We start from the raw sequence: 20,345 nt of genomic DNA, 5'->3' as shown, positions 1-20,345 counted from the left end.
TTACATCCACTATTTGTGTGTGTTCTTACATGGCTTCTTGGGAGGCAGAGCCAGCTGTGGATTCAGGTATGGACTGTTGTCAGCATCTATCCGGCGTTTATACTTTTGTCTTCCACCCCGAACCCTGTCCAGACGAACACCTGAGAGAAAGAGAAAGAGTGTATTACCACGCTGTTCATGACGCTTGATACAAAAGAAAGGAACACAAGTTTACTAGAGTGAAGACAGGTTGAAATGAAGGGAGGAGAGAGCAGACAATCAGAACTGAGAGAAGACTAAATATGAGATCTGAGAGCAAAGTGGTGATAAATGATCTGTTTCTGCAGTGCATGCATGTGTGTACACCTGTCTGATACGCAGGTACCCTCTTTTAAGTTCTTGTCAAGCTTTCTCAACCTGTGTGCCTCTTTTATTCTCCAACAAGATTAATTTATAGAGACACCATCTGAGCAAAGGGCCCATCTCTCTGTCTCTCACACACTCGTTCTTTCTCTGGCTTTCTGACTCTTTCCCTGTCTCTTCCCCAATCTCTGTCTCCCTCTCTGTGTCTTGTTAATTAATTGACACAAAGGAGTCCTAATTTAATTAGGCCTATCTCTCAAGGGATTGGATGTTACCGTGGTTACCACTTAAAGATGGATAAGGAAGACAGAGGTGTCATGCGCCCCTGAGGAGAAGAGAGGAGGAGAGAGGAGGAGGAAGACTCTGAAAGAGCAGTCAAATTTTTCAAAAATTATCTGATCACAAGAAAAGTTTAAAACGTGTTTCTCTATTTTTCTTATTTTCAAATATTGCGCAATTTCTAACTAACTCTTTTTTTATTTATGACAACAAGAAATTAAGTTTAAAATATGACCTGTTCACTAAGGCTGGCTGAAAACGACAGTTTTACCAAGTGATTTAACCTCATTCATCCTCAAGTGATGTCTGTAAACACTGAATGAGTGAGTGAGTGGTGTGAGAAGTGATCTAAGAGGAAAAGTTATTTTAACCATGAAAAAATATTTTGGGCCTCTGTATGTATAATTCCTATTTCTGTATATTTTGAACACATGCAATTGCAAATGTTTACGTAAGGATGCAGTTTTGCAGAAAAGTGAAAAAGCAAACTGAGTGTTGCTTTTTCTAAAAACACAGCAAACACTAAGCTCACTCACTGGAAATAGTTCAGTGTTTTATAGCTCTGCTGATTTGTAAGCTTTTCCAGAACAAATCTCATGGAATGATCAGGACTGTATTTAGATATACAGAACAAAGATGGTGGAGGGATTGAGGCAGAGATTAAAAATGTGCTGACCATGACCAGGACGGCACACCTCAGAGATTTAACAGAAAGAAAAAAGCAGCGTTTGTGCATTCTTCAGTGTTGATAACATGTTGATAAGGACATGTGTGTTTTCTTGTTTTAGTTTTGTTTTGTACCTAACATGTCACATCAGGTATGTTGCTGCAGATCCTTTTAAAGCATCCCACAGCAACCTGAGCGAATCATTTTATAATGTAAATGTAGTCTTTTAGGAAGCTCAAACTAGCTCTGGCAGCCGTCAGCCTAGTGAACTGAACATGGCGTGCATCTGAGTGTGTGTGTGTGTGTACTTGAGACAGGAATAGGGAGACAGAAGGGCTGACAGTCCAGGTAGAGAGGAGGGGGTGGAGTGGGGGGGCAGTGTCAGCAAACGGTCAAGAAACTCTTAGCACCAGGGGGTACAAATGCACTCACACACCCACACTCTGCTTTCTCTGTCACACACACACGCTTACACAAAAAACCACCACACACCCTCATGTTGTGTATGGGTTTAGCTGCAACAAGAAGCTTGCTCAGTTACTAGATGGGTCAGAGTTTGGTCAGAGAAGGAGAGGAAGACAGAGAGGAGGCAGAGGAAGAGTATTAGAGTCAGGAGAAGAAGAAGAAGAAGAAGAAGAAGAAGAAGAAGAAGAAGAAGAAGAAGAAGAAGAAGAGGAAGAAGAAGCGGAAGAGGAAGAGGAAGAGGAAGAGGAAGAGGAAGAGGACCAAAGAATCAAGGGAAAAAGGGTGGACATTTGGACATGAACTAAAACACGTTGTGGTGTTAAATCTGCAGGTGGCACAAGAAAATCTGCAGATCAAATGATAAAAAGTTGTGTAACTGCAGGAAGGATTATATCATAAATGAATGCTCAGCAATTATCATAATTAAGAAAAAATTACATAAATTTATATCAGTAACGGTTATGTTCAAAAATTGTTTGCTGTGTGTAAATTTGCATAAAACCCAATGTATTGAATCTACACACTCTCCTGTTACATCCCTTTGCAGACACATTTCCACAATTACACACAAACTCTCACATGAAGACTCATTTTCCCTCTTCCTCACACCTAAAAGAACTAGCGTGTGCTGAGCTCACTTTATAAAGAGCCCTCTCTAACTACCTCATCTATTTTCCACCAAATTAACCCTCTCTCAGCACTGATTAATGATCAAATCTAAATGAATCAAATTAAAAATTGAAAATTATATTTCCAAAGCCCACAAAAAAGAGACAGGAGGAGGCTAGGGGGGAGAGCAAGAGAGCTCTACCTCCTCTTAACAAATGAGCCTTCAAATCGTAAAGAATGGGCAGGAGAGGAGGGAAGGACTGAGGAGAGGAGGAGAGAAGGATCTTGGGAGAAGGGGAATTGTATGGATAGAAAAATGTGAAGAGAAAAGAAAGAAGACAGGAAAAGAGCAGAATAATTGAACAGCATATGGGTAAGAAATGGAATAAAAAGGAGAGAAAAGAAATAAAATTTAGATAAAAATGATAAAAGCATAAAAGACAGAATAATGTAAAGGAAGTGCAGAAAAAGATAAAGGAAAGAGGAGTATGAGGGTGAATGAGAGCAAGCAGGGTTGGGAATGGGTGTTGGTAATGGATGGGCTGGTAAACAAAAGAAAAAAATGTATAGCCCAGAAAAGAGGGAATGAAAGGAGATGTGATAGAAATGGAACAATGAGAGAAAAGGAGAGATTCATGAAAGAGAGGAAAACCCACAGAGGTTACACACCTTAATTATATCCTTTAATTATTATGTCAACTATCTGTGTGAGTCTACTCTGTCTACTGGATTTACTTCTACTCCCCCAAACACACACACACTCACACACACACACACACACACACACACACACACTATTATGACTGCCTAATAATGTGTAGGCCCTCCTCTCTTCAGGTCAGGACCAAAGAAGCCCTGACTTGAAGACTTGACCAAGTCCAACATCCTCCATCACTCTGTGGTCCAGTTCTGACAGTTAAGTGCTCGCTGTGGGCGCTTTCTGCAATGGATAGGAATCTGCATTTACTGTTTCAGCACTTCAACTCCAGAGGCCAAGAGCATCAGCTGGAGCCTCGGTTGGGATGTGACCCTACATTGTTTTAAGAGTTGAACCTGTGGACCAGCCTAAAGTCAAGCCCTATGAAACAGTTAGACTCGAACCCTGTTTGTTACACCTGGGTGTATTAAAGAGTAGGAGTTAGTCTGTTAAGTCAGACTTATCCGTCTATCCAGAGTTATGTTAACATAAAAATAATGGATTTCTGGAGAAACAGGCGATAGCAGCACCACTAGTTTTACAGGATGACTGAAAGTGATGAAAGTGTACTGTGACAAGAGGAAATCTGTGATTGGACAATGAGCTGATATTTAAGTGATACTCCGGGATGGAACAAGTTGGGTCCTATCACAAGGTTTAGGGCAGAAATTACCCCTTCAGCAGTGTTTTTGTGCAGCAGAAGCCCAGAGCGCTCACACCAAAGACCCCCTCCCTGCTCCTCTGCCGGTTTCCTCTGCACTCAGACAGGGCCATATTTTACTTGACCAAAAACACAAATAAACGGACTCCCACCGCTAGATAAGGCTCTAGTTCTCATCGTGTCGTAAAACGGCGCTACCTCTGCTGCAGAGCCACAGCTGGCTACGAGGCGCTCGCCGCTGAGTGTATCAGTCCTCGCGAGCGGCGTGCCAGATATAAACAAACGCAGGTAGTCTGCCAGGATGAAGAGACACGATGAGAACTAGAGCCTTATTTAGCGGTGTTTTTGTGTGAACGTAACGCGCTGAAAATTCTCTGAATAAAGCGTGAATGCAGACCGATATCAGATTTTTTCGGTAGGAGTCTGTTTATTTGTGTTTTTGGTCAAGTAAAAAATGGCCCCGTCTGAGTGCAGAGGAAACCGGCAGAGGAGCAGGGAGGGGGTCTTTGGTGCGAGCGCCCTGGGCTTCTGCTGCACAAAAACATTGCTGTAGGGGTAATTTCTGCCCTAAACCTTGTGACAGGACCCAACTTGTTCCATCCCGGAGTATCACTTTAAGGTTTTATTTTATTTGGTAAGTCCTGTTCAAATCAATCTTAGAGTCCTGCCCTCAACATTAGTATGGACCCAAATGACTACAGGTTTACATTCATGGCTATGTTCTCTGCCTCAGTAGCTCCTCTGTTGGATCAGACCACACAGGCCAGCCTTGCCTCCAACAATGCATCAGTGGGTCTTGGTCACTCATGACTGTATCAGCGGTACCCCAGTTGTTCGTCTTTGGACCACTTTTGGTAGGTACTGACATCTGCACACTGGGAACACCTTAAGAGCTGCAGTTTTGGAGATACTGCGACCCGGTTGTCTCGGCCTCATGATTGGACCTTTTTTATAGTTGGTTACATTCTTAGATACAATTTTCCTGCTTTAACACGATAACTGTAAGGATGAAATTTTCATCTGTTGCCTAACATATCCTAGTCACTGCCACGTGATATTCTGAAGAAAATAAATTATATATATATATATATATATATATATATATATATATATATATATATACACACACACACACACATTCATGCACACTGACAGTGATGAAGGTGAAACCCTCCTGTCGTGGGAATATTGCTGCCTGTCGATAGCACGATCCACACTGATCACATCAGCATAGATTTTACACTGCCATGGCGTCACTCTATGTCAGCATATGTGTGTGCATGTGTGTGTGTGAGTCTTAGCAGTTGAAGGATTGCTATTGAAATGCCTTTGACACCTAAGTGCTTTTGAAGAGTGAACCGGCAGTAGAAGGAGAGAAAAAGAGAGAAAAAGGAGAGAAAGACAGAAAATGGATTGATTTCAGATGGTCAATGATATGATAAGAGAACGAGAGAAGGAGTGACCAGGAGTGAGGGATAAAGTGTGGAGAGAGGAGTAGGAAGACAAATGAAATGATTGATTTCTGTTGATAAAAAGAGAGGGAAGAGAGATAGCATAAGAAAAAGAGGTAGAGAAATTTTCAAGAGGCAGAAATAAGGGAACAGAGAGAGGCAGAGAGAGTTTTATGGTAATTGAAGTTGTAACAGGGTTGAAGTCTCTCTTCCACCTCAGACCAGGTTATCACCTTATGTTTCTAAAAGTGTCTGTTTGTGTGTGTGTGTGTGTGTGTGTGTGTGTATGTGTGTGTGTGAAACCACAGTGTTGATGTAATAACATAAAGGGTTTTCCGTTGTGGGTTAAAGAACTGAAGGGTGAGTAGATTGGGTAAGACAACAGAGCCATTTAAATCTGCTGTGTGTGACTGTGTGTGAGAGAAAGGGTGAGGAACATCACAGTTAAAAGAAACATAAACCATGTGTGTATAACACTACAGAATTATTGTAGGATGATTTTTTTCTTATTAGGGTTAGTGTAAGATCTGAGATCAGATCGTAAAAGCGAGCTTCGTTACTTCTTGTTTTATTGTTCATTATGACTGCTCTAAATAAAACTGGAGCTTTAGGAAAGAGCAAAGAGGGAGCATCTGAGAGGGGTGGATTTGAGGTTAAGAGGAAAGTGTGTGTGGTGTCATGTGGTGACGTTTGTTTAGACCAGAACAGATCAGAACAGCACTGCCTGAGGCAGCGGGCAGGTGGCTGTCACTGGTGTGTGAATTTTTGTGTATGTGTGTGGGTGTGTGAATGTGGGTATGTGTGTGAGAACATGCAAGGTTCATGATAAAATGTTGCAGTTTTTCACGTAAAAAGATAATACAGGAGCATCATTTTTTCATCTTTTGTACACCTCAGATGTTCGAAGAATTTTAATTTTGATTTGAAAGTATTGTTGATTTTCTTTGATTGGTTGATAAAAATTAATTTTTTTGAATACTGGATGAACAATGATAATACATTCCAGTCATTTTAGCAATGACACATAACCATGTTTCTTTATAAAGCATCATACGCAGCTCAAGTTAGAAGTGACAATTTAATAAAACAAATTTGTGATGGAATTTGATGAAAGCATTGCCATTGTAGACTTGATGGATTATGTATTATACTACGTTTGGTTCAAGTCTTCTGTGACAGAAACTGCATTTCCTAAACAGCTTTCTTGCTACGTCCCCTACCTTTCAAGACAAACAGAAAGAAAGTGCATGTGAAAGAAAGCAGACCACTTAGGCAGATCACCCGTCACAGTATTTCCATTATCGCTCCTCCCTAGTCGGGATGCAACCAGATGCCACTCACACACACAAACACTCACACTCGCTCAGGACAGACGCTACAGGGCCAGATTTAGCTACAAGTTTCCCTTGGGGGAACACCAGACGCCACCAGTAGTCTGGCGCTTCCCTCCTCTGTTTCCCTACATCTCCTCCTCTTGTCTCCACTCATCCTCTACTTTCATTCTTCCTGCATTATATTTTTCATTTCTCCCAAAAAACTGCTTTTTAAAGCCCTTCAATCACTACAAACTTTGATGAGATGTTTTCTTCATCAGGGGCAGTCTGTTTTCTGTGTTTTTGTGAATGAGGCGTTCACAGCTGCGTGTGTGTGGGCACCTCAGCTCAGAGATCTGATAGCAGCAGTCGGAACCATTGAGCTATGAGGAGGGTTATGATCTAGACTACCAGCTGTATATCAACACACTGCACACACACACTCACACACAAATGTACCAAAACTCACGCAGACTGAGGCCTTCCACCCGATCTCACTCATTAGGTCTTAAAGGCTGTGGGGAGCATGGCCAAAGTTGGCATGAGCTTAACGTGTGTGTGTGTGTGTGCAAGCATGGGGCAGCGTGCCAAGGTTTATATTTGCAGTCCGTGGTCTCTGTAGTAGTCTACCATCTGAATCCAGCTGGCCATTTACAGCGATGCGGAGACAGAGGCTTTGGTTGGTTTGAACACATTCTGTGTGTTTAACAATGATTCATCAGACGCGCCATCATCAAAGCTGCCGTGTTGTAAGGGAGCAGGTCTGTCAATATGACCATATGTACCGTATACATGCTGACTGAATACTGCTGGCTCCTGGACCGCGTGCCTCTGCCAAAGCTTTCATGTTCAAATGTCTGATCTGTGTTTTGTATTCTGTTCATGACAATTCCACGCATTACTGCTCAATTTGAATGCATTAAGTCTGTCGTGGCGTGCCAGATTGGTAGAATAGAAATAACTGTGACAGCTAAAAGACCGTGTCTCGTTTGCAGTCATTTAAAATGAAATGATATTCTATTTTTTGTTTTATTTGTTGAATTTTCTATTGAATTTTTGGCTCCAACAAATCTTTTACCTGCTTTAAAGCCGCTGCTCTCTCACTCTTCCTTCTCTTTCCTGGCAGATTTAAGCCCCGCCCCTGTGACCTTTTGGTCTTCAGCTGACGCATCATTATGACCTCATTAAAAATGGACAGACAGCCATTGCCAGAGGGGAAGTTCTCATAATATAGTCACCCTCTTTAATTGCCTCGCTCCAGAAATTAGCTGCTACATATTGGTGGGTGGGTGGGTGCCTCACGTTCATTTGTTCCTTCAGTTTACCCCCTCAGCTCGTTGCTGCTCTCTTCTCCTCTCTGAGAGAAACATTCAATTTTCTCACACACCAAGCTCTGTGTGTGTGTGTTCATATGATCAGTTGTGTGTTTAAAAGAGCATGTACAGAAAAAAAAGCTTTACTCTGAGTTGATTTACTGACCCCCTGGCCTCTTGTTTGTCTCTCTTTTCCTCACACACACACCCAAACACACACACATTTCCTTGCTGCCTCGGTTACTCTTCATCTCACCCTTTCAGTCTCCCAGGGCGACAAAGCTAATTTGAGGCAGATCTTGCCCTAAGGGGTAAACTAGAGCAGACACACACACACACTCACACACACACACGATTCATACCTTCACCCCACTCCCACTCCACCCCACCACTTTATCTTTAACCTTCTGTCTCCAAAGTTAGCATTGATGCTAACTGATCTAGCATTGAAACATTACTACCTATACAGCCCTGCTTCATCATGCTAACATCCAGGAAGGTTTAAAGTAACACAGCACGCAATGTCTTTCATTGTTGTACGTGCCAAGAGGAGTTAGTAAGGAGTGATATAATCATAACCAGCTCATGAATCAATGCTCTGTCACTGTGTGTGCTGGATTTGATGAAGATATCTCTGATTGGTGTTTCTACGGTGGCTGGCAGGTGCCAGTTGATTTGCAAAAGCAACAACATGAATGCAAAAGCCACAACACAACAGAGGTACAGTTATCTTATTTAACTCCAGCGATAATAAATAAAGCTATAACGCTAACGTTATGACATGACTGAATTATACAGCTTAATATAAGATAATTCATAATGGGTTTATGAAGAAATATAAGTACTATGAAGTAGTTCCCATACTAAGTTATATTTATCATAGCTAAAGTTAAAAAAGAAAAACATTTACTTACTTTCACAACTTTCTGTGTCTGTTGGGTGAACTAACCTCTCTTGACTTCTATTGCGGTTGTACTTTCATTTGTGTTGTGGTGTTTGCATTCGTGTTTTGGCTTTTGCAAATTGTCTGACCCCTACCAGCCACCGTAAGTATCAATTGTTGTACTTCATTAATTTCGCTTCACAAAAAGCATGGGTTCAGCCAGCAGCTAAACCTTGCTCTGGAAAACTTTTCCAAAGTGAGTCATTCAAGACTGGCTTCAAAGACTGTGGAGACTATGTAAAGAATCATGTGAAAATGTGCAAACAACAGAATTAGACATTTTCACCATCTGCTTCAAAAAAAAGTTATCATAACCCTGACTTCACCACTTTTGGCACATTATGCTGGAAATAAACTGCTGTTTTAATTAAGGCTAATAGTTATGCACACTTTTGGTGTGACAGGTCAGCACAGTGTTGCCAGACCATTTGAAAACAGTCTCAGCTTCCTCTTTGCATCTATCTCCAAAGATGGAAAGTAAAGAGTGTTTGCTCTTTAATGCCTGAGGATCACTAAGCCTGAGTCCATGTTCAATTCACCTGCTTTGTTAAAAGACGACAAACATCCACAGAAGGTTGAAACACAGAACATGACCATCTGTCATGAAGGCCAGGGGACAAAGGTTGAATTAAAGACATACATAAGGCTTTGTATCTGTATTGATCTTTTCAAATACCCCAGTTCAAGAAGGGCACAAAAAAGAAAATGTAGGAAAATGGGTATATCAATTTTCCAAATGACCCTTATTCATATGTAGAGCGGGGCCTCCTGTATTAAATTCACACCCAGTACAACAAATGGGTTGGCTGTGGTCTGTCATGTTGATGTATATATATGTAACTCTAGGTATGTGTGTGCGTGGTCATGATGTATGTGTGTGCAGCAGAGGAGCAGCGGCAACAAAATGCAGCCATGGTTCTGCTCTCAACGCCAAGAGAACAAACCACATCCTCAGGAGTTACAATCAGTAAAACAACTACGTACCTCTTTTTTTATTGTTGAGCAGAAACACAACATACAGCAGATGCTGTATTCTCTTCTGCATGGAGCTCTGTCTGGACTTTATTGATAAAGCAATGTGGTGTCTGTGTCCAGGAGGAGGATGGAGTCTGAGCTGTGTGAGCTGTGAGACTGTTGGAGCTGCCAATAATACATGCACTTACACGTGTGTGTGTCTGTGTTTGTGGCCACACACACACATGCACGAGACAAAACAGGAGATGAGACATGGGTTCTGCCGATGTCAGATCGACTGGGAGAACAAACGCTACGACAGCAGCTTGTTGGAAATGTGTGTGTGTGTGCACAAAGGCAGTCAGACAGAAGAGATGGGTAGAGGAGAGATGAGCGTGTTTCTGTGAGGAAAAACTGCTCGAGGCTTTAATACTTCCCCATTTTGTAAGAGTTCAAGAGTGAGATTTGTTTTTTTTTTACATGGAAGTATGAAAAATTAAAATCTAACAGTTTTTAAATTCAATTGTTTTTTATATTACTGATTTCACTGAAGTTTAAGACATAAAAATGTGCATGTTTCTGATTTTATTTTACCTTTGTACCGCTATACATCAGGGGTTTACCTAACAGTGTTTGATTGGGTGAAAAAGCTGCAGGTTTGCTTGAGTGTTATGGTACCAACAGGATGGATAGAGCAGTAAACTAAGAGGAGAAAGGATGAAAAACAAGCAGAGGAAAAGCAACAGAAAACAGTGAAACAGAGTGGGAGAACTGGAGGAAGAGATGAAGACAGGAATAGATGGAGGGAGGGCTGGCAGGCGTCGGCAGAGGCACGCTCCCTGACCACTGTAAGGAAGGGGGCGTAGGCCAGGTCTCCCATCAATTACAACCTTGACCCTCCTCTCTTCTCCTTTCTCTCTCACACACACTTTCTGCTTCATTCAACCATCCTCCCCCTGCCTCTCATCCTCCCCTGGTCCCTCTCCTCTGCTCCTATAAATCAATCTCTTCTCCCTCCCCGCCTCCCCCTGGTTTTCTCCAGCCTCCCCTCTCCTGCTATGCCTCTCTCCCTCCCTCTTTATCGGCCCTCCTCTTCATCCCTCGCCACTCCTCTCCCTCCTTTCATCGTTGGAAGTGCAGTGGGAGTAGAAAGGTCAGAGGTGGGCAGACGAGAGGGAGAGAAAGAGGCAGAGGCAACGGGGGAGTGTGAAAATGAGAGAGTGAGTGTATTTAATCAGAGCGGCGTGGGGCAGATCACATCTCGGGTGTTTCTGTTCCTTTCCTCAACGTCAAACTATTGTTAAATGTGATGATGTGACTTCTTTGCACTGGGCCTTTAGATGTAAACATGCCCTCAGCAATAACTGAATGTTACTTTTAGAGGTGGAAGTCAAACATGAACATGTAAGGAAAGAGAATCGGACAGTTCCTGTTAGACAGTAAGAAAGATGTGATAAAGAAGCAGACAGGTGTCATGAATAGACAGAAAACTTCCTGTAAACACATGAGGATAATGTAAAAGTAAAAGTAGACAGAGATAGAAACACACCAAGTGTTCAAAGGACAGTTAACAACATCATATAAGTGTTACATGTAGCATTGCTAAGAATTAATAAATAATCATTTTATCTACAAATAGATGATTATCCTGAATGTAAGGCATTGGCGACATTTAAACTGAAGACAAAACCTCTTTTTGTGAATATTTGACTGTTAACATTACATTTTGAGAAATAACTTACAAGCTTTTTCAAGAGCTTTAGGAAAATTAAAATCACGTTTGAAAACCAGAGTGCACACCAGCTCATGTTCTGGTAGTGAAGCTTCCAACAAGATTTAAATAAACTTAGTAAATAGGCTTTTTCAAATGCTACATGTAGCACGATTAACAGATAAAGATAAGGAAGAGACCTTTTCCCTTACCCTCCCTCAGCATGCCCACAGTCAGACACTTCATGAAGCGGCAGGCCTGGCACGACTTGCGTCTCCTCTTGGTGATCTCGCATTCGTTGGTGGCGGGACAGCTGTACTCAATGTTGCCTGTATGTAAACATGTTGGAGTAAAAGAGAAAAAAGGGCTCATTTTAGACAAATACATCAACAAAAAGGTCCCTAAAAGTGTGTGAGATATCTGTACTCTGCACACACTTCTCAACAGAGTCTCTGACATATCACATTACAATAATGAATGACACAGAGAAAACACAGATATGGTTAGACCAGGGGTGGCCAACCAGACAGATACTAAGAGCCACAAAAATTACCGTGGTACTACGGAGAGCCACATCACTTCCCTGGTCTTACAAACACACTTCCTCTCACATATAAACTAAATGACATAAAATAAAAATCAATACATTTCAAATTTTCAAAGTGAGGATTATTGTGTTAGTGTGTTTGAATTCGTACTAGAGAAGAGAAACTGAAACTTAAGTATCAATGTGTACACCCAAACATTGATCAATACTGATCCCAATGTTGGCATCAGTATTTCAATATTTTAGATTGATCGGCACACCACTGCTCATAACTATTTATATCTATTTTTATAAATGGATCAAAGAGCCAAATGTGGCTCTCGAGCAGCAGGTTGGCCACCCCTGAGTTAGACACCTAAAATACAAGGTGACACCCCTCTGTGAGTGTTGGAGCAGCTACATTGGTCTGGACCTTTGACCTCGACACCAGCTTTTGTTCTGATCTTAAATCCCATGGTTTAAGTCTTTATCAGCTGTTTAGTAAATGCATCAGTGATTCAAAGTGAGACAAATAACAGACGTATGAGCAGGTGTCACTGCTCGGGAAAGCTGAGGTTGCGTGACAAGCTTCAGTATACTCTGAGTAACAAGCCGGTGCAGGGCTCAGGCTCAGATTATCAGCCCATTTAAGTCTATTAACTTAACAACTATGCCAACTAAAACAACAACACCTGAGTGTGTTAGAGGTTAATACCACTTTTACCTTGAATTGATCACTGCCTCATTGTTTCCTCCTCACTGTTGAAGAGAACTTCTTATTGAACCTCAGCCTATTTGATGAAATCATTGTTTTGTTTGTGGCTTAAATCAAACTTGCCTGTTTCTCCCTCACAACATTACTTGATTTTCCAAATGTGTTTGTTGCTATATGTATGTCTTTTTCCAGAACCATCTCTTTTTTCTTTCCTTCCTGTTCGCTGGCCCCATTGATCCTGCTGTTTTGTTTTCTAATTTCCACCCTCCCTCTGCTCCACTTCGGCTCATTTCTTTCACTTAGTTATTTGCTTCCCCACAGCCCAGAGCACAGAGCACATGTTTGATTCATCTGGACATTTTTAGACTGTTGAAGAATTGCTCTAAACTGTTTATTTGTTCAGGAAGGTTTATTCAATTTTACTGAGATGCTAACCCAAAACTACAAATTGTTTCCTTCCTCCTGTGCCCACCTGACAATTACAGTAACACAGCAAGCCCATGCATCTCCCACTGAAAGAGAGTAAACAGTGATTACTATTGACTGCTGCTGAGGAGAGGATGTTTCTCATTACTGGGCTGATTAAGGGGGCTAGTTAGCTTGGAAAAGGGCTAAATGCACTAACACTCCTTAATGGCTGACAAGATGCTCATTAATGGCCCTTGTTAGTTAAAGTAAAAGGCTAAACATGCTAAATGCTAGGGGAATGGCCCTTGCAGTCTAATGGACACCACTAATGGGACTAGTTAGCCGACACCCAACCTTTACATGCTGATAATACAGAAAGAGCGGATTAATTCAGCTATTAAGAGGGACACTTAGCTAGCACTGAAGCTAAATGTGCTAACGACATGGAATCTGCGTGGGTTAATGGATGGTCAGTAAAAAGCCTTGTTAGTGCAAGGCTAAACAGGCTAAATGGATAACTGCAGTAAAGAGCCACTTATAGAGAGGGTAGCAAGAAGGCTAAATGTGTTCACGTATGCTGAGTGCTGCTGAGAGAGTGGACTGTAGGAGGCAATAATAATAACAAATCGTGTTGGTATTTTATTAAAGTGACACCTTGGATAGATATGGCAAATCTGTTAAACTTTAATTTACAGTAACTCACCTGAAAGTGATTTTCACTTAACTGGAGAATATCTGTGTTAAAGGTAGCGGATGTAACAAGCTGTTAAAGAGGGGATCGTTTTTTCAGGCTCATATTACAAAGGCATGATTTTCATCTTTTTAACGTGTGTATCATGAAGAGGTACGCTCAGATATAAGTATGTAAAAGAATTGGAAAAGAAATGTTGATACCAAAATGGCATACCCCTGCGTCAGTCTTTAAATGTCTTATTGTGCAGCAGGGTGGGCTCAGAGCGAAGAAGGTCTCTGAGCTTTCTATGTATGACGTGTGAGCTTGTATATGTGCGTTAGTGTGAGTGAGAAAGGATATCCGAGGGCCTCAAATCCCCTGCAATCTCCTTTGAGATGTGTGTGAATGTCCACCTGCAGCATGACAATTGACCGTCATTGTACAGAGTGCAATGTGGATGTTGTTGTGTAGTCTTTGATTGTTTTAATCCCTGCAAACACTATATTTCCAAATACGTCTTAATGTAAGGTTGGCCCACATTTTTTTTAAAAACCTGTTTTTTTAAAAAAATATCTCTAAACTGCTTAAATAAAAGTGACTCAGTATGTTTTTTTTATTAAACTGTATGACACGTTGTGTGTTTCTGTCAAGGCTAGATGAACTCCAATCTCTTTACTCCCATTAACCAATTTCACCTCACTTGACTTAGTCCCTTTCATTACATCACCATTATCTTTCTAACCTTCCTCTTTCCTGCTCATGTCTCCTTTTTTCTCTCCCCTCTTACTAACTTCCTCTTTCCATTTTATCTCCCTTTCCCCTCCCTCCCCACTCCCCTTTATCCCTCTCTCTCAATAAGGGAGTGATAGATGCAGGTTGTCAGGTGTCGCTGGACTGACGCCACAGAAACAGCAGCTGCCAGAGCCACTTCCTCCATGCTGTGACACACACACTTGCACAAACACACACAACACACACACGGAGCTAATTCCTTTTTACATCCGTGTGCCCGGTTCACCCTCTCTCCCCTCTCCTTTTTCTCTCATTCCTTGTTTCAACTTCTTGTGTATCCAAACCCATGTACACCCCTCTTCTCAACCCCTCTCATCGCCTCTCCTCTCCCACCCTGTGCTCTCCTCCCTGTCCAGCTGGAGGTGTTTTTTTGGTGATTACCTGCGGTTTTATTGGCTAATGGGTTGAAACATACCAATATGTCTGCTGCTGCCCATCTGAGGCTGGCCCTGCTTTCCAGCCAAGATATGCACATTAACACACACTGATATGCACAAACACTGGCGTATGTGCACAAGTACACATTAAACTTGCACTAATTCATGTGGACGAGCTAGAGCCCACACAAATGTGCACAGGGTTACACATAGCCACACTATCTGTGGATGAGTTTGGCTTGTGTGCTAGCCAAATATAATGTCATGACCCATTTGTTCCAGTGGATCCAAGACTGCTCAGCCTGCATCCAAAAAAAGACAAGCCAAGACACCGTAGCAAAAACACTGCAGGGAAATATATACATTTTTTAAATATGAGGAGCTATATCTACATATAAATTCATAAATGAAGTGGAAAAATATAAGAAAGTATGTGGCTGTCATTTTGCAAATTGTGCCTTTAACTTTTTTTTTTTTTGCTGTTTGACTTTTGAAAAAGGAAACAGCTTCTTTCCACTTCATCCTTATGGTAGCTCTAGTTTCCAAGTGCCGTCCTGTCCCGTCCATATGTTCGGCACAACTGCTTCGTCACATCCTTTCGTGACAGCAGTCCCAGTAAGTAACTAGCTTTGTCAAAGTATTGACCCATAACCTCGAACTCCGGCCTTCCTGATCTGCAACATGTCCACTTCAGGAGAAGGGAGGATTACAAATAACGTGAAAATAAGGGAACGAAAGTGAGAGGGATAGAGTATTGCTTTAAATCTATTCAAGGTCATACTTCTAGAGTCTATGCTGTCAACACAGCATCATATCTATATGTTTGCTGGCCTCCCGTATTTAATCTGTGACTGTGGGCTCACCTATATAACCTTTAACAAGCCCTCCAAATGAAATGAGACATGTGGAACTGGTGAACTATTAGACCCCACTGCGATGACGGTTGAATTAAGGGTCAAACCTATACATAAAGTGATTACACAGTCATGTGTGTGGTCTATTCATGTGTGTTGGGTGTCCATATGTGAACGTGTTTCTATAAGTTTGCTTAGCGTGTGTGTGTGTGTTTGTGTGTATTCAGTGTGTGTGTGTGTGTGTGTGTGTGTGTGTGTGTGTGTGTGTGTGTGTGTGTGTGTGTGTGTGTGTATGCCTGCCTTTATCTTGCTTTGTGTGTTCTCCAATCTCTTTGTGAGGATTGCACCATGTCCTGATCTCTCATCCCATAATAAACACATACAGGTCATCTCTAGGTAGTGGTGACCATCTAGTGGATGTAAGACTTTAACCCCCCCACATTTCCCCGTCTCTCTCTGTGTCTCTGTCTCTCTGGGGCTTTACTGGGAAAGCTGCTTATCGGAGGCAAAAGAAAGCAGCGACAGATAGGTGGATGGATGGAAAGGCAGATAGATGAATCCTGTCTGATATGACTGACTGACTGACTGTCTCAATGGATCAATGGTGGCCGGCTGGCTGGTGGCTTGACAAGAGGGCTGAACTGGTGACTGATGAGGCTTATTAACTATTTCAAAAACTTAAACAAATCATCTTAATCATCACATCATCAGTAAAATATTTAATTTTTCATCAATTACTCACATACCAGGTAGAAATGGGTTGTAAAATTAAATTCAATGAGTTTTTCCTGATTTTTCTGACAAAAAGTGTGTTACGTGTCTTTGGGTTAATTTGTTCTTTTTTAAAAATATTTTATTAATTGTCTACAAAAATCATAAAGGAAATTCTTGCAAAAAAAGGGTTTTATCAAAAAATTAATATCACATATTTGGTGAAAGATTTAACTTGTTTTACATTCAAGACTTGTTTGCAAAGATGACGTCCTCACGTAGAATAAATGGATTAGGGGGCTTGAGAGACACTTAATAAAATAGGGAGTGTATCTAGAAACTGCTGGCAAATATGGGATGCTGTGGCCTTATAAGTCATCTATCAACAGTAGGGATGGGTACCTTTTACATGTGAAATGATACGGTACCGATGCCCGGTACCTGGCAATCGGTATCAGTACTCAACAGTACCAATTGTCGGTACTTTTTTGTGCTTATTTGGTAAAGAATGTCAATTTGTTTGATAATAAAATATATATTTTTTTCCATTTAACATCTGTATTCTTCAATATATAACCTTGAAATGCTGTGTTCATGTCCAGCATGGAAAATCACCTACTCTTCCACTCCCTCACACTCACAAGGATGCATTTAGGCATCTAAATATGGTACCTTTGGATTTTATGTGAATCGGTACCTGATACTTTAACAGAATTTGGTCGGTACCTATAAAATACCTAATGCAGTACCCATCCCTTATCAACCAAAAAATTGGTGGATGTACTTCAGCTCCTAACGTCTTAGAGCAAAATGTCCTTGAGTAAGACACTGAAACCCAAACTGGACCCGGCAGAGTGTGAATGGGACTACATACTTTTCTTTACTTAGCATCCTCTGCTATCAGTGTATGGATGTGGTATGAGTGTGACACGTAGCGTAAAAGTGCTTTGAATGGTCAATAGAGGAGAAAACACAATTCAGAGAATTTTTATATTATATCACTATTTTAAAAAAACAAAACACTCTTTACTATCTAATTGGTTTTCCCAGCATTATCTTAGTCAGTACTTTGCGTGAAAAGCACAATACAACCAAAGAAATTCATAATGTAAGTTATGTTTTTAAAAATTTGTGGCTTTTCATTCACCACATATTGTAAAGCTTGTTTTCAGTTCAGGAGAAGAAAAATATTAAAGTCATTTATCCCATTGCTGGAGTATTTCTCAACTATGTTTATGACTGACTTGCACTACAGTTAACCAGTTATCTGACACGCTCTTTTCTTAAAAGAATAGATAAAATCCTAAATGGTATGAGTTTTGTGTGAACTGAAATTCCAGAAAACTGATGAGCTTAAATACCTGTGCACTTCCTGGACTACTTCTGGCCCCAACAAGAGATGAGCAAAGGATTACTAAGCCTAATTCCTGGTACTCTTCTCATCATGTGGATTACTGCTCTATCCGTTCTCTCCTCTCCCCCTAACCTGAACTAACGACCTCTAGACATAACCTCTGACCTTACTCTGACACTAAGTTATCTCCTAGACAACGGGCTTATAGCTAACACGCTTCCTGTGAACACAAGCAGCCAGATCCCAAAACGCAAACACCGACTGGAAATTACTCTTTGCTGTTGATGAAGAGGTCAAGGTTGAGGCTAACAGGGGGCATGGCTGGGAATTGGTGGGTATGCATGAATGTGGTTGGATACTTATTTGTGAGTGTGTGAGCGAGTGTGTGTGTGTGTGTGCTCCCATATGCATGACAGAAAGATAAATGGTGAAGGACAAAGGAAAAAATAGGTTGCGGTGGGTGTCCTGGTGGCTCAGTTAACAGACAGGAGGAGACGTGTACCATATAAAAATCTGGGTTCACATCTGGCCTGGGGCTCTTTTCCTATGTCCTGGATCTACTTTAACGACTCAGGTGGATGCAAATGAGCTCAAAACTAAAAAAGTGGGAGTTTAAAGTTGAAAAGAAATTTAAGAAGTTGCTGCTAAACTATTTGGCAACTTATTGGACAATTTCCCTTTAACACAAAAATGGCACAATGGAAATGAAAGCATATTTTGTATACAGTTGAAACTATGACAACACATCTGCAGCTTTTGTTGCTGAGGTAAAAACTGAGCTATTCATACAGAACGAGAGACTCAGGCAGAAAGTTACGATATTGCTGACAGAAAGAGGTTATTAAAGAAAAAAGTTGAAATGAAAGCCAACCTTGGATGGTGCGTTTGAAGAAGGCCTTGCAGGCCTCACAGGATGCCACGCCGTAGTGGTACCCTGACGCAATGTCCCCGCATACCAGGCACAGCCTCTTGGGCATTGAATTCAACATGTATTCACACTTAATCTGTGAATCTTCCCCAATTGTTGATGAGCAGTCCTCGTAACGCTTCGACCCGGGACCGCCTGCAGGACCCAGGGGCCCTGCATTGGAGCCGTAGAGGCTCGGGGAGTCTAAGCCGTTGGGATGGCCGTTCATCGTAGACGAATAGGAGCCTGAGGCGTCGCTGGAGCCACCGGGGGAGTGATGGTTTAGACTGTCAGTCAGGGAGGCAGGACTAGACGGCTCAGTCTTTATGTACGAGGACGGACAGTTGGAGTCAAGGTGGCGCTCCTTACTGGACATTCTGCAGAGAAGCCTGAGGGGGTGAAATAGGAACAAACAGAAGAAGAGGGTGAACGTTGTGTTACAAGAAATTGTGGAGAGTTCAGGAAAAGCTGCCCTCAACATGAGAGGAAAAACAGTAAAGTTCAGGCACTGTTCAAGCTCAATTACAGCAATCATTTGTACTAATGCTGTTGTATTTCCTCAATGTCACTGCCTATGATGGATTTATATTTTTCCACAGAGCCTGACAAGCTCTATAAATGACACACACACACACAATCCATCCATCACATATGCTTTTCTTTTAGGGAGAAAGAAGAAAGAAGAAGGGGTGCAGAGTTGAATAAAAAGGAAAAGAGACTTAAAAACATGAAAAAGACAGTGGTTTGTTTGGATTACCCTTGAGTAAAAAAGCGCAGCAGAGAAGCATCTGCAGCACCACACAGCCCCAGAAACGCATACACACGCTTGGGGCCGACGGTCATCCGTCACTCTGCAGTCAATAGCAGCTTGTTCTACATGAAGGTAATCAGTAAGCAGCCTCTCTGCTGTTCAATCATCCCAAAGACAGCCTCACACATACATGATCGTCACGAGTACACACACACACACCTTACCCTGACACACACAGGGACACACATGATGGCAGAAATGGTTACTGAAGCAAAATCTGGAGGAATATCACTGCCAGAGTATTTAAAGTGTACAGTTCTCTCTTCATCGAGGTGTTCCTCTCCTTTTGTCTATGTGCTCCCCTTCTTTTTCCCCTCCTCTCCCCACCTGAGCTTCCTTCCTCCTCTCCCTGAGGATGCTGGCTCGCGCCTTGTTAATGGCAGTTGTAATTAACAGCTATCTTCTCTCTGTCCATATCTTTCCATCCCTCCCTTTTGTCTACCGTACTATCTATCTGCCTGTCTCCCTATCACTTCCTATTCACCGCCATCTCTCCTTCTCTCCCTCTCTTCCTCTCTGCATCACCACTGTCTCTTCCTCTAACCCTGCCCTCCCGTCTCTCCCATTTCATTGTTAAAGGCAGAAAGCACAAAAGGGGTTTTTAATTAAGGCAGGATGCTGCTAAACGAGGGGCTTCTAAAGTCCAGTCGGCCTGTAAAAGATCCCTGTTCTACAGGGACCCATAAAACACAGACAGGGCCTTGACGGAGAATGGAGAGACGGTCTGGTGAGGGGAAGGATGGGGGTGGATGGAGAAGGGAAAACAGGCAGACAGACAGACAGAGAGACAGTTTTATGGACAGAACAGAGAA

At 41.8% G+C, this 20,345-nt stretch overlaps 1 protein-coding gene across 6 annotated transcripts in view; it reads right to left on the bottom strand.

Annotated features, from left to right (window-relative positions):
* The window catches only part of esrrga (estrogen-related receptor gamma a), a 166,864-nt gene that overhangs the window by 36,921 nt on the left and 109,598 nt on the right, over nucleotides 1-20,345 (bottom strand). For 3 of the 6 annotated variants that reach the window (XM_074666249.1, XM_074666248.1, XM_074666243.1), the window contains 3 exons: nucleotides 18,687-19,111; nucleotides 11,606-11,734; nucleotides 30-140 (listed from right to left, as the gene is read on the bottom strand). In XM_074666249.1, coding sequence (XP_074522350.1) covers nucleotides 30-140; nucleotides 11,606-11,734; nucleotides 18,687-19,111 — 665 coding nt within the window. The remainder of the gene's footprint in view (nucleotides 1-29; nucleotides 141-11,605; nucleotides 11,735-18,686; nucleotides 19,112-20,345) is intronic. The other 3 variants (XM_074666247.1, XM_074666245.1, XM_074666246.1) reach the window with 1 other exon arrangement.

This window comes from Halichoeres trimaculatus, unplaced genomic scaffold, assembly GCF_033239565.1.
Source record: "Halichoeres trimaculatus isolate MK-OKI-2021-1 unplaced genomic scaffold, fHalTri1.1 fHalTri1_scaffold_3, whole genome shotgun sequence".
Taxonomy (NCBI): Eukaryota; Metazoa; Chordata; class Actinopteri; order Labriformes; family Labridae; genus Halichoeres; species Halichoeres trimaculatus.
Note: the sequence above shows the minus strand (reverse complement) of the source record. Positions and strands in the feature narration are given on the sequence as shown.